At 44.8% G+C, this 14991-nt stretch overlaps 1 protein-coding gene across 5 annotated transcripts in view; it reads right to left on the minus strand.

The window, feature by feature from the left end:
• The window catches only part of TGFBR1 (transforming growth factor beta receptor 1), a 72890-nt gene that overhangs the window by 11721 nt on the left and 46178 nt on the right, over positions 1–14991 (minus strand). For all 5 annotated transcript variants that reach the window (XM_065399370.1, XM_065399371.1, XM_065399368.1 and 2 more), the window contains one exon: positions 4786–4942. In XM_065399370.1, the coding sequence (XP_065255442.1) occupies positions 4786–4942 (157 nt within the window). The remainder of the gene's footprint in view (positions 1–4785; positions 4943–14991) is intronic.

Below are 14991 nucleotides of genomic sequence, written 5' to 3' on the forward strand. Positions count from 1 at the left end.
TAAGAATGGGCTCCCCAAAACTGTACCTGGAGCATCCATGATTAAACTCCTTGTTGAGAAGAGGGTAGAGAATGGTACTCTTCCCCCACATGTTTTTGGGCTCCTTTCACCAGCTCAGATCTGCTACATGAGGTAGAATCACCACTACGCATTCATCTGGTGTTTTGCTGAAGGACAGACCATCCTAAGTCAGAACTGGTGTGGGCAGTAATGAAGCCTAGCAGCCGCAAGTGTATCTGCACTGTCATCATTGGATCTGTATTTGGTGCACCACTGCTTGCATTGACAGGAATCTGTCTTTGGATTGGTGAGAGCAAACCTCCCCAGATTTGATCAGGACTCTATAAACTCTATTGTCTATGAGGTGTGATAGACCCAGGCCAGTTGGGTACAGCAGAATAGCAGAAGGCAGATATACTGGCCACTGGATTAACAGTTTTCTGTTCCCTGACTGACCAGAGCAGGGGCTGCTCCAGGCTAATGAGAACACCTGACTCCAATTAACCTGCAAAGAGTCAGGTGAGGCCATTAAGCTAATGTGACCACCTGACTCTAATTAAGGCCCTGCTGATACTATAAAAAGGGCTCACTCTAGTCAGGCAGAGGAGAGCCAGGGGAGAGGAAGTGTGGCTGAAGGGCTGGTTAATGAAGACACCCTCAAGTTATTGATAAGGGAGCCCTAAGGTAAGGGTGAAGAAGGGAGAAGCAGGAGAGCTGTGGGGAAGTGGCCCAGGGAAATGTAGCAACTCTGGCAGTGAAAGGTTGGCTGCCAACAGCTGCTACCATTAGGGTCCCTGGGCCGGAACCCGGAGTAGAGGGCGGGCCCGGGTTCCCCCCAACCCACCACTACAGGAACACCTCCTGGGAGGGGAAGTCAGGTCCCGGTCAGGACAGGAGGCTAAACTGTTCTAAAACAAGCCCTAGGGACAACAGACTGTGGGAGTTCTCTCACCAACCTCCTTGCTGGCTTATGATGAAAAGGGCTCAGTAGACTGTAACCCTGGCCCTAGAGAGAGAAGGGCTATGTGGAGGGTCACAGAGAGCCACTGAGGCTAGCATATACCGCCTAGAAGGGCAGGACCCACGGGGACAAGGTCAGAGCTCTGCCACAGAGGGAATAAGACTTTTTCCATAGTTCACCAGGAGGCCCCACTGAAAAAATAGGGAGACGGTGTAACTTTAGGTATTCTGCATCCTCTTACTGGGTGGGCAGATGTGAATGCGTTTTCTGAGCTGTGCTGCTACTACTGCTACGCATTTTGTGAAGACTGTTGGTGCCATGGCGAATTTCAACAGCAGAACCTTATACTGGTAATGGTTGGGCCGCACTGTGAATATTAAGTACGTCCTGAGGGCTGGGTGGATGGCTATGCAGAAGTAAACATCCTGCAAGTTGAAAACCATGAACTGTTCTTGATCTTGGAGACTTTAAATGAAATGGAGGCAAGCATTACCATTCTTAATCTGCGGCAACGTATTCGTTGAGTCTCCTCAGGTCTAGGCTAAAAGAGAGGAAGACACTCCCCACGTCAATTCTTTTTGAGGATAAAAGGAAGAATTAGGAGTAGACGATTCTTCCCCTGTATTCCCACAGTACCTCTTCTATGGCCCCTAGATGAAGCAATGAAATCACTTTTGTTTGTAAGTCTCTTTTGAGAAGGGCCCCTGAAGAGCAGCTGGCAGGGAAGGGGGCAGTGAATGGAACTGTATAAAGTAGCCTTGAAAAGTGATGTCCAATACCCACTTGTTCATTGTCATAGCTACCCAAGCCTCGTGGAATGGGACAAGGCAGTTCCTGAAGATAAGCACAGCCTATAGGTCAGCTCCATTGTGGCTCTTAACACAACCATCAATTTTGCTGAGCCAGAGAGCTGGATTAGTCAAGGAGGCAGATGATTAGCATCCACTCACCTAGTTTTCTTCTGATGCTGGTATTCTGACAGTCGACCCAGGGGTAAGGAGAAGTCCTTTGTTTTTACTGGGGTTTACATTTGTAAGGTTCTCTGTAAGGAACTGGTATGTCTTCAGGCTCTGTAATGTGGCTGTTGAGTCCTTGAGAGAATGGAGCACTTACTCTGTTCTCTGGCTGAAGGGCTTAATTCCCTAAAACAGCAGGTCCTCTATTGTGTCCTGTATTTTGCATGGCATGCCTGGAGCCACGAGGCTCATCACACAATGATGGCTGTGGGCATCAACCCTGTAGCCATATCAGAACAGTCCATAGCCACCTGTAGCGACATTCTCATGACCATCTGTCCCTCACCACTGGTGATTCCATCTAGCAGTACTTTTTACCCAGGACCAAGATTAAATAGAACAAAGTCCTGCACCAGTGTAAATTTCTTCCCCTGAAGTAGTTTTCTAATCTAGAGAGTAAGAAATTAAAATAGATCCCTAATCCTGAAGGCCTCTGAGAATGCACATTCAAAGGAATATTATAAACAAGAATAAAATAGCCTTGGTTCAAGGGGGAATGGATGGATAAAACAGTAATAAAGATTTCTGAAAGAAGAATAGCAACAATAAGATATGTGCTGAAGTTGGGTGCTTTCAGTCTGGAGACTTGTATAACACTGATGGGATAAACCTGAATTTATGCCATGTCAGTCTTTTAGTAAAATATAGAATTAACTTTGTGTGGCTCTTCTGTGGTTCCAAGGAGTAGGAATTAATGTTGAACTGTATAGGGTTGATAACATGTTACTAAAGTTTTAGGCCTGATAAGGAACAAAAGACTTTGTCTACACTGGACAGCTTTTTAGCTGTAATTCAGAATTAGACTAGCCCCAGCATCATTAACAATGAGGGCAACTGTAGCAAAGAATGGAGTAGAGCTTAATTGTCCTGTCTACAATTCTGCTGGCAGCACTGTAACCATGTTGGTCTCAGGATACGAGACAGACAAGGAAGGTGAGGTAATATTTTATTGGACCAAATTCTGCTGGTGAAAGGGAAAAGCTTTTGAGCTACACTATGTTCTTCTTCAGGTCTGGGAAAGGTAATCAAGAATGTCACAGGTAAATACAAAATGGAACAGAGTGTTGCAGCAAAGGTGAATTATGACTAAAGATTTTAACTGCACAGATGCAGCCAAAGAGAAATGAAGTAAGGTCACTATTAAACGCACATTTTTTTTAAAGAAAGTAAACCCCCAGTTTCCCAACCTGGGAGGTGGGTTCCTAAAGGAAGAGAGAGAGCATGCTGGCCTATACATTTCAAACCTACTCCCTAATCAGAGGCTAGAGACCATTGCCTTTCCCAACCTCATGGTATTCGGTATAGGCAACTTTTCATATTTCCCTCACAAGATATCTGTCCAACACCACGTTACAGGCTAGATACCCTACTCTGCACCATTCACTTCCTATATTTGGTCAGACAACTATATTGCATATTTCAGGCTGATGTCAGGCACCAACTTTCTATTTCCATCCGGCATATACTACCCTATATACCCTTACTGATTCGTCTAAAATAACTCATGTATATGACAAACTGAGACTGGATGGAGGTTATATCATTATACAATAGAAGGCTTTGTGATCGTAATTCACACAAGAAGCCAGTTAGCTGGGAATACAATCATAGAAGTGTAGGACTGGAAGGGACCTCAATATGTCATCTAGTCCAGCTCCTGCACTCAAGGCAGGACTACGTAATCACTAGAAAATTCCTGACAGTTGTTTGTCTAACCTTGTCTTAGAAACCTCCAATGATGGGAGATTCCACAGCCTCCCTAGGCAATTTGTTAAAGCGCTTAACTACCCTGATAGGAAGTTTTTCCTAATGTCCAACCTAAACCTCCCTTGCTGCAATTTAAGCCTGTTGCTTCTTGTCCTATCCTCAGAGGTTAAGAAGAACCATTTTTCACCTTCCTCCTTGTAATAACCTTTTATGTACTTGAAAACTATCACATCCCCCCTCAATCTTCTATTCTCCAAACTAAACAAACTCAATTTTTTCAAACTTCCCTCATTCGTCATGTTTTCTAGACCTTTAACCATTTTTGTTGCTCATATCTGAACTATCTCCAATTTGTCCACATCTTTCCTGAAACGTGGCGCCCAGAACTGGACACAATACTCCAGCTGAGGCCTTATCAGTGCAGAGGAGAGTGGAAGACTTACTTCTCATGTCTTGCTTACCACACTCCTCCTAATACATCCCAGAATTATGTTCATTTTTTTTGCGCGCACAACAGTGTTACACTGTTGACTCATATTTAGCTTGTGACCCACTATAACTCCTAGATCCCTTTCTGCAGTACTCCCTCCTAGGCAGTCATTTCCCATTTTATGTGCGCGCAATTGATTGTTCCTTCCTAAGTAGAGTACTCTGCCTTTGTCCTTATTGAATTTCATCCTATTTACTTCAGACCATTTCTCCAGATCATTTTGAATTTTAATCCTATCCTTCAAAGCACTTGCAACCGCTCCCAGCATAGTATCATCCATAAACTTTATAATTGTATTCTCTATACCATTATCTAAATCATTTATGAAGATATTGAAGAGGTGCTGATCTCCCAATACCCAGTACCATTTGCACAAATTTTTGCAGTGCTATAGACACACAGAGACCCAGACTGAGCAAGGCTCTTAAGCATGGAGTAGTTCCATTGACTGGAAAGGATGGGTGTGGGGGAAGCCCTGCCTGCCGCAGACAATTTTGTAGGCTATTCGTCATACTGCCATTCAGACCCATGACTATCAATTTCTTACACAGAAAGGAGAGGAAGACACATTTTGAAGAAAAATAATTTGATAAGTATGTTAATGATTTTACCTTTTTGTTCCCACTCTGTGGTTTGGGGCAATATCAATTGTATCTGTAGCTGAATCATGTCTCACTGCCAGTCCTAAATCCGCAATACAACACGTTCCATTCTTTTTTACCAATATATTTTTTGATTTCAAGTCTCTATGAGCAATGGCTGGTTTTCCTGCATAGGAGAAGGGGGGAAAAAAGGGTAGAAGAGGTAAAAGTCCCAAAACAAATCCCTACTACTAACTAAAGAATGTTTCAGAAATCCTCTACTACATATTCTCACCTGGGTGAGGAGCTCAAGATTTTGAGGTTATGAATCAAAGTATCACATTTGTATCTATAATGTGAAGGGTTGACGTGGAGTTATAAATGTAAGTTTCATTTAAACCTGCTTGAAGGAAACAGAAGGATGTGCTATATTGGTAGAACAGCAGTGATCTACATATGTGAAATTTGTAGGTTAATATAATCACTATATTCTAGGAATTTAGCAGTGATTTGTCTATAGCTGAAGGGGGGGGGGAAGTACTAGCTAGAGTCACACTTTCATCTTTGTACAGTTGTGACTACAAAACAATAGCTGAGTAAACAGAACAATACATTGAACATCACTGGAGGTTGTTTTGGAAAGACTATTTATATGAATTGAGCAGCTAATGCGTAACAAAAATGGTGTAATAAGCTAATGTCTTTGGTGTAGCAACAATTTTTTTATACAATTGTGCCTTCTAGGTACTACCATAATACTATATGATAACAGAAATGTTGAGACAGCACTTTCATTCTAAACTCCTGTGTTTAACTACTTATAACTTTGAGCAAAGATTATCCTTTGGAATGACATTACTTATAAAACTTAGTTTCAAAGCAGAAGCGTTTGTTTACCACGAACCCCACAAACAATTTCAATGTTCATCCAAGCATAATTAATAGAGATCTTTTTAAAATGAAAGGAACTATTGAAGGAAAGAACTGTTGTCTATCAATGCCTGTAAGGGCTTGTCTACATGAACATTTAGTTTGTGCTAAGCTACACAGTGTGAATCTACCCCAGTCTAGTCTGCCACACACTGAACTGTCTGTGTGAACCTTGCTGATGAACAGTTAGTATGCTTTAATCTACTCTGCTCTGAAATGGAAATAGATGAAACCACACTAATGAACTGTTTGTCCATGTGGACCCTGTTGACATGCACTGCTAGTGCATGGCAGAAGCAGACCCCAGCTTGCAGTGAACTAAATGTTCACATAGACGAGTCCCAACCTGCAGTTAAAGGAAACTGATCTTGTGAGATATATGTCTGCATGATCCTAAGGTACTATACTTGTTCAATGCTGCAGAGGAAAGCAAAAAGTACCAAGGCTCCCTGCAAGCATGTCCCAGAAGAAGATTCCTTCTAAACTTTCAAATTTTTCCATCAGTTTAAATACCATAGTTAAGGTTATAAACCTATACAAGTCCCAAGATAATGACGACATCCAAATCATTCTTTTCTGTGAATGCTGATCCACTTATTTTAAAGCACTTTACACATTCAAAAAGCATTACAATCAATCTTTACTATATACCCTTCGCTGTTGATACAGTAAGTAATTAATCACATTTTACAAATATGAAAACTAAGGCTGAGGTATAACTTGCTCAAGGCCACACAGCAACTCAGTGGCACAGCCAAGACTAAACACTGATCAAATTCTGGAATACAACATTTTGTTGAAATTCTAGCGGAAGCCTTCTACATAAATAATTTTCACGGAAGAGAGATTGAAATTAGGTTGGATTGGATTTTTTTTTGGTAAAACCCCAATTTGCAACTTCTGTATCTTCAAAACATGATAAACACCAGTACAAATATTTACCTAAAACAATTCCCTTTGGGTAGTGCCTATGTTTTGCCCGTAGCTGCCAAGCTCACAGCAGGACCAATATGCTGCAGAACTATCTTCACTTATATGAAGCCTCATTGGTCTCTCCTGTTCTTTCTAAGGCACATAGGTTAGCCTCTTGAGGATTGAATGCTTTAGGTATCTGGGCAAAAATTAATGGGCTGTGGTGTACAGGAGGTCAGACAAGAAGATCTAATGTTTCCTCTGGCCTTAAACTCTATGAAACAATGTAATTTAACTTCACACCTTTAAATTGTAATAACTTTCCTGAGTCTCCCTGTGTAGATAAGCCCTTATAGCTCAGACAGTGTCTGTAGAGCAGTGGTAGGTAACCTGCGGACCGTGGGCCACACACAGCCCATCAGGGTAATCTGCTGGCGGGCCGTGAGACAGTTTGTTTACATTGACTGTCCACAGGCATGGGCGCCCGCAGCTTCCAGTGGCCGCAATTTGCTGTTCCCAGCCAATGGGAGCCACAGGAAGCGGCGGGAGCCACAGGAAGCGGCGCGGGCCACAGGTACGTGCTGGCCACCACTTCCCACAGCTCCCATTGGCCGGGCATGATGAACCGTGGCCACTGGGAGCTGCAGACAGTCAATGTAAACAAACTGTCTCGCGGCCCGCCAGCAGATTACCCTGATGGGCTGTGTGCGGCCTGCAGGCCACAGATTGCCCACCACTGCTGTAGAGGAAGAAATCAGTGTTGAGCAACTTTCCTGACACCAAAGCCACACCGCTCTGCTATTATCTTATGAAGATACTTTTTCTTTTCTCCACTTATGGAATGTGTTATACACACAACACTTATAATGGAAGTCTTAATTAGGAGTGAAAAGAAATTGAGACCAGTCTGAAATATAATTTCAGGATTTTGTTTTCCTTAGATTGTGGCTTATGTCTTGTATCCTATGTTCAATAAAATATTTGAAGAATGTTCTAGGATTTATGAAAAATCCAACTCCTTACGAAATACTGAAAAATCAGCTCCTTTTGCTGCTAAGAATATTCTTTCTCCAGATAAAAAGAAAAAAAAGGTTCCAGAGTAACTCTTTTTCTGACAAGTAGGTACTGCAGCTAATCTCTCTCAAAATAAAGAACATTTTAAAGTAAACTCTTATGTTTTGAGACTTGAGTCACAGGCCTGTAGCATTTTGGCATATAAAAAAAAAGATTTTTGTTATGAGAAAATTCCCCTCAGATCTGTTACATATGGTATCGACATTTTTGAACACTTTATTGGTTTTATTCCACTCACTGAAGGTTAGCATGCACCCAGTGCACTTGAGCTGAAGAATTTTGGTCAGCAGTATCCATCGGGGAGGTGCATGAACCCTGAGTGTCCTCATGCCTCTAGTTGAAAGAATAAAGGGCAGGGTCACCTCAACAATTCTCCCCATCCAGTTCCTTTGCACTGGAATCTTGAGGATACTAGACTACAGTAGCAGCAATGTAGTGTGTGTGTCATAGAATGTGGGTACACAACACATCTTGAACCATAACTACTTTACAGGTAAGTAACCATTTCTTTGAGTGTTTGTACATGTATTCCACTGTAGATGCCTCCCCCAACCAGTACACCTTTGGTGGCGGAAAATCAGAATCTATTTGAACTGTCTTACCAAAGTTTGCATCAGCTCTGGATGCTTCAATGATGGCATAATGTTGAGCAAACGTGTACCAAAGACTGAGCTGTTGCTTTACAAAAGTCTTTGACTTGATCATTGCTAAGAAAAGCCATAGAAGTAGCTTGAGCCCTAGCAGACTGCACAGTAATCCTTGCTGGTGGTGTCACCTTTGCTAGGTCATAACAAATCCTGATGAAGGCAGTGATCCAGCTGGAAATTCTTTATGATGTTACTGTCTGGCTTCTCATTCTCTCTGCATAAGCTACAAAGAGTCTTAGTGAGGATCTATCAGTTTTCTCCAGTCTATATAAAAAGAAAATGCCCTACAAATATCCAGTGAGTGCAGCTATCATCCCTGAAAGCATGTGGTTTTGGAAGAACATTGGTAAATTTAAGACACTGGTTTAGGTGAAATTCAAGACCACTTTTGATAAGAATTTGGGGTGAGGCCTTAATGAGAGCTTATTCTTGTTAAAAAACACACTGTATATGGGCATGTGACATGAAAATTTCCCACAATATTTTTGAGAGATCTTACTAAGTAAGTTTATGTATCATTGTGGGCCATAGATTATATGTAATTCCATGGGGGAGGGGGACTACAGCTCCTGCAAGAACTAAGAACAGCAGAGGGTGAGATTAGGCAAATTCATTCACTTTGTAACACCTTCAGAGAAGTACCATCACCTGGACAGGTTCACATGCGCTAGCTCAAACTGGATTCTCCAGAGACCAGACAAGGAAAGCACTCTTGGATAAATATCTTGAGTTTAAACGACTCAGGGCCTTCTTTCTGATCCAACAAATGGACAGAAAGTTCTGTCCCAGGAGGAGGGGAAGCAATCCTTGCAGAAGGATTGGAAGGACTGACACTGATCCAAGCCCTCGATGGAGTTGCAGGGGGTGAGGGCACAGGGATGATCGCTGGCAAGCTATTTTATCACGTGTATAGGGTTGGAGGAGAGGGGGTTGGGGGGAGGAAGAGAAACAGTTTCTCTGCAAAGCTTTTATGTGGAATAAATATGTTTGCTTAGAAAGTGCTGGGTGATAATTACAGCTGTTCATAGCTTGAAGAGAAAACAGTGCACAGGCCTGCACAACATGCGGCCCGGGGGCTGCATGTGGCCCGCGTGGGCTCACTGTGCGGCCCACGGGGGGGCGGGGGGGAGTAGGCAAGCGGTGGGTGAAGGAGGGGGGCTGAGTAGGCAAGCGGGCGGGAAGTGAGCAGGCGAGCCGGGGGAGGGGAGGCTGAGCAGGCGAGCAGCGAATCGGTGGCTGACCTGTTCTACTGATCTGGTCTGGCTCCCATCCCCTCTCCCAGGGCCAGCTCCAGGCACCAGCAAAACAAGCAGGTGCTTGGGGCTGCACATTTCTAGGGGCGGCATTCTGGCGCCAGCCATCATAGGCGCCGACTCCGGGGCATGAGGAAAAAGTGCCCCCGCCGCCCCAGCTTGCCTCCGCTCCGCCTGATCCCCTGAGCGCGCCGCCGCCACTCCGCTTCTCCCCCCTCCCTCCCAGGCTTGCCGCGCGCAAAACAGCTGTTTCATGCAGCAAGGCTGGGAGGGAGGACAAGCTGAGCAGCGGGGCGCTCGGGAGAGGCGGCGGTGGTGGAGCGGAGGTGAGCTGGAGCAGGGAGTGGTTCCTCTACCCCCCCCCCCGTTACTTCCTGCAACCCCCCACCCTAGCTCACCTCCGCTCCACCTGCTCCCCTGAACGCGCCGCTTCTCTGCCCTCCCTCGCCTGAGAGGGAGTGGGGAGAAGCGGAGTGGCAGCACACCCTGGGGAGCAGGCGGAGCGGAGGTGAGCTAGGGCGGGAGGTCATGGGGGGCCCGCAGGAAGCAATGGTGGGGGGGAAATGCGGCACACCGGGGGAGGAGGCGGGGCTGGGGATTTGGGGAAGGGGTTCGGAAGGGGTGGCGTTGGGGCAGGGCCGGGGGGCACAAAAAAGGGGGGAGGCAGCCAATTTTTTTTGCTTGGGGCGGCAAAAATCCTAGAGCCTGCCCTCCCCTCTCCAAGGGTTGCAGCAGTCTGGAGGTGCCTGCCTTCCACACCTTCCTCATTCACACCTCATTCATTCAACAGGGCAATTGATTACAAAGTGGGGGGGAAGATCTTATTCTACTCCTAGCAAAAAGACATTTTTCTTTTACCTTATACTACCTTAGGGGCCCGCTATAACAAATTACCGAGGTTCAATACTGCTGTTTTGGTGGGGTGGCGCTGGGGAAGGAGGATTTGTTTCTGCAGGGCAGGTGGTGCGGGGGTGTGTGTTTCGGCAGCGCTGTGGGGGTTGTTTCCGTGGGGGGGGGTGTTGTGTTTTGGGGGGCTGGGTGGTGCGGGAGGGGGTTGGCGGCTCTCGGGGGGTTTCGGCCCTCAGCTGTTTTCTTTGGAGTAATATGGCCCTCGCCGCTTTACGAGTTGTGCAGGCCTGTGCTAGCACATAGTCTGGCTTATGGGGATATTACAGTGTATGCAGAAAACTGAGCATCGGGGGAAAAAGCCCTGGTCAAGAGGGAGAGTGACATGGGTCTCTATCCAAGCGGTGACAGCTGATTAGCTGGGAGCTTAGAGTGGTGCCATTGGTGGACCACGGAGGGGAAATACAAGAACACTTGCCCTGAACTGCAACAGGGCTATTGAAGCTTGCAGCTCTCCCACTGTTATTACAACTGGAAAAGCTGTCTTAGGTGATAAGCAGAAGAGAGAACACAAGGCTAATGGCTCAAATGGCAGTCCCATAAATCCTGCTAATACCAAATTAATGTCCCAGGAAAGAAGAGATTCCTGTTAGTGAGTAAACCCTTATGAGGCCTTTTAAAAATATTCTTACCATGGGATGGGAGAACATTGAACATGCCTAGAGAGGAGGGTGAATGCAAAAGATGGCTGTCCGGTGAGATTAAAACAAAAAACAAAAACCCTCCAGCCTTATTTTAACATAACTTGGACCTGCACTTTGACTGGAGACTGATGGGTGCAAGTGGAACATTTTTCCCACTTAGTTATTAAAGTGGTTCTACTTTTGACTCTTGCTGCTAGTGAGGACATTTATGTGAACACATACTCTCCAATGCAGTTAGACACTCATCATCCACATTGAGATGGAGACTGAAGATCAGGGTGCACAATTTAGTCATGATTCAGAGACTGTCCTTGAGCAACAATAAAGTAATTGGAGGTTGTAGTGATAGGGTTAGAAGATCAAAGAATGAATAATGCCGTGGCTATCCCAGGGCTATTAATCATTCCAGTCGGTTATGTTTCAACTTTCTGATAACGCTAATAATCGTACAGTACTTCTAGATCACAGGGAAATAGGAATACATGTGTTAGTGACCCTGGGTTCTGGCTGGCCCTGGAGCAGAAGTGACATTTTGTTTTCTTGGTTGCAAACAGATCTATGTTGGGGAACCCCTATTTGTTGAATATCTGCACTACTTTGTTTTTCAGGACCATTTAGGATTTTCAACTAAGTACCTCCTGAGGTGATCCACCACCATGTTCTGCACGTCAAGCGACATGAAGCTTTGATAGTGCTGTCGTTCCAAATGCAGAAGTCCCAAACTTGTGCCCAGAGGTTCAATTTTCTTGATTGCAGGGTAGTTCTCAGACCCCTCCCCCACCACCAGTCCCCCTTTTGGGTATGAAAAAAATATCAGGAGTAGAAACCCCTTCCCACGTGCTGTAAAGCAATCTCCTCTACTGCTCTGAGAGCTAGAATACACTGTATCTCAAAGCAGTACCATCTCATGAAAATGGTCCCTGAATAAGAAAGGGGAAGGTGGGTGAGGTAGGGCAAGGACTGAAATTGGATTGTGTATCCCAGTACCACACACTGTCTGGAACCATCAATCAATGGTTATGGAGTTCCAGACATTGAGGTACAACATGTTCCCCAAAGAAGGGGACAGTCACATTCTGGGGTGCAATCCAGAGCAGTGAAGAATTGCCACCTCTTGGATTTACAAGTGCCTCACAATCCCTTGCCCCTCCGACTCTCCACCTGGGGTGGCCACAGCCAGCAACAAGCATGGACTCTAAGTTCTGGGCAGACCTGGTCCAATGCTTTGGATCCTGAAGCCTGCCTGTAACACCACAGATTTCTCTTGGCTTCCACCACCCTTGGTTAACAACTGGTATGGTGACTCCACACACTCCTCAGCCCAGTTTTCCCACAAAGTGAAAAGTCTAGCCCTGCACTGGAACAATCAGAGGGATATTAAGGTTCATTGCCCTTTTAAAGGAGTCAATATTCAACAGTTTGTTACTTGAATTGGAGCTACCAAACAGTTCAGTTTAAATGCAGCACTGGATTGGTTTAGATTAAAAACAAAACAGAAGATAGGTTTTTAAGTCAATTCAAGTAGAAGGTAACTTAGAAATGGTTACCAGCAAATAAAAGTGAAAACATGTATCTACATCTAAAACTTTATCTAGCAAGTTTCGGTTCAAGACTTTATTTAAGATGGCCTTTTTCACCCCCAGTCTTCCAGCAGGATTGGTGACTGATCCGCTCCTCGATCAGGCTCTCTCCCAGAGGCCCAAAGGTGCTGGGGCCTTTATCTTCTTCGGTCAAAGAGATAAAGGGGCAGAAAACCTTAAGTTTATAGTTCAGTGAACCTGTGAAGTAGATTCTTCTGAAGGTTAACCCTCAAAGTAAAGTTTATCCAATGAGGAAGGCAACATGGAATCTGGTGGTGAACAAGGCTCCATGCTCTTTTTCGTCACACACTTGTGTTTACTCAATTGCAAATTGTTTGGTTTCCTGCCATCTCCTTCCACAGCTGTCTTGAGGACCCTATTTACTACTATATGTAATTGAGGTAAACACAGTCCTTTGTTTAGGATAGATCTGTTTAACAACTTTTGCTAAGGCAGGGCTGTCTGCTTTTGAACATGTGCTAACTGTACCACAGGGGGAGAGAAAGGGGCAGGATTTATAACTGCATATAATTTTGCTACATACATTTCCTTATTATATTGACTAGCAAGTTATTAATTTTCAAAATAACTCAAGGCATATTTTGTACAAATATTACTGCAATACTGTGTAGGGTGTGGTGCTTTCAAATCACAGACAGATAGGGAAGATCAAAATGACTAGAGCTCTGCTCTTGCTGAAGCAGTCAAATTGGCTGCCTTGATGTTGGTGGAGCCTGATGGGTAAAGCCTGTTGATGCAGAAGCCTATGACTTTCTTAGTAGAAACTTATCCTGCTTTCAAGGAATCAGCTTTCCTAGGCTGGAAGCTAGGCTGTCAATGGTATTGAGGCCTATGCTGCCTTCTTTTGGGGCTGAGGCATACATTCTTAGTAACCTTAATGTTGCTCTCGATTCTTTATGGCGTGTAAAGCCTCCTCAGTCTTCTTGCTGAAGAGGTGGCACCCATCAGAGGGCAGGCCCTCAACAGTGGTTAGGGCTTCCCTTGGTATATGTTGTGTGTGGAGACAAAGACCTCTGCATGGTAAAAATTGCCATGGATCTGAAGGCTATAGCTGCTGCATTGAGAGCTGACTGCAGTCATGTCCTGGCTACTAGCTGGCCTTCAGTGACAATAGATTTTAAACTCCTCCTCCATACACTGTTCAGTAAAGCCCAGCTAATAAAGTCATATTTCAATAATAAAGTCTGTTAGTTAGTGATTCTCATTTGGAGGCTAGATGCAGAATAAGTCTTCCTCCCAAAGGAATCAGTCCTCTTTGGCTCCTAGTCTTTTTGTAATGTCCCTGCTTCGACCTCTTGTTTTCTGCTCCCACCACCACAGTACCTGGAGCAGGATGACTAAAGAAATGGCATCTGGTGGCAACAATCCACTTTCTTTGAAGTCTGTGCCGGAGAAGCTTGGGATGGTCCAACAATCCTTCATTGATGGTTAAAGCTACTCAGCCAGTCCCAGTTGTGTGTAATCTAATCAACAGTCTAAGGTTTTCTTGGGCAACTTCTGCAGGAAAAATACTCCTCTGGTAAGGCTCATGTGGTGCCAGTAGGTGTACCTGGAGCCCTTATATTTGAAGGTTTCAGAGATATGAGTGGCCTGCATAGGAAAGTCTGGTGCCAACATACAGAGTAAGTCTCTGGCTCCCATAATTGCTGGAGGAGTTGACGGTACCCAGTGGTTTCTGTGCTGGGGTCATTTGTACCTGAAGAGTAGATAGTACAGTAGGTACCTGCTTCATCAGTACCAATGCCAATGAGCCAATATAGATGGTACTGGCAAGCAATGCTGTAGTGCTCTTGAAGTTAGCTTGGTACCAAACAGCTTCTGGGGTACCATTTCAGCTGAGGTACAATGGTGGAGTCCCCAACAGGTGTGTGAGGATCCTTTCTGGATCTTGAACTACCCTTGAGCTCTGAAGAGCTGGATGTCTTGGGGCCCTTAATGACTGTCCCAAGGACAAAAGACCAGTACCTCTTCTCCCTCTATCAGAGGTTGAGGGCTTCAGTGAAGGAGCAGCTGAGTAGAAACAGCTGCCAGAGAACTTCTAGGAGGCAATGCACTTCACTTATCTGTCCAAGAAAGGCTTGGATTGGTGGTCAAGCATATATTCCTCTCCATGAGTAACCCCTGAGACAGGAGTCTCTTGATTTTGAAGTCTTCTTACAAAAAGATAGGAAAACTGAACATCTGTCCACAACATGGTCATCACCTAGGCAGATAAGGCATCTAGTATGCTCATTAGCAGGCAGGACTTCCTTACAAGACAGACAGTTCT

This window comes from Emys orbicularis, chromosome 2 (genome assembly GCF_028017835.1).
Source record: "Emys orbicularis isolate rEmyOrb1 chromosome 2, rEmyOrb1.hap1, whole genome shotgun sequence".
NCBI lineage: Eukaryota > Metazoa > Chordata > Testudines > Emydidae > Emys > Emys orbicularis.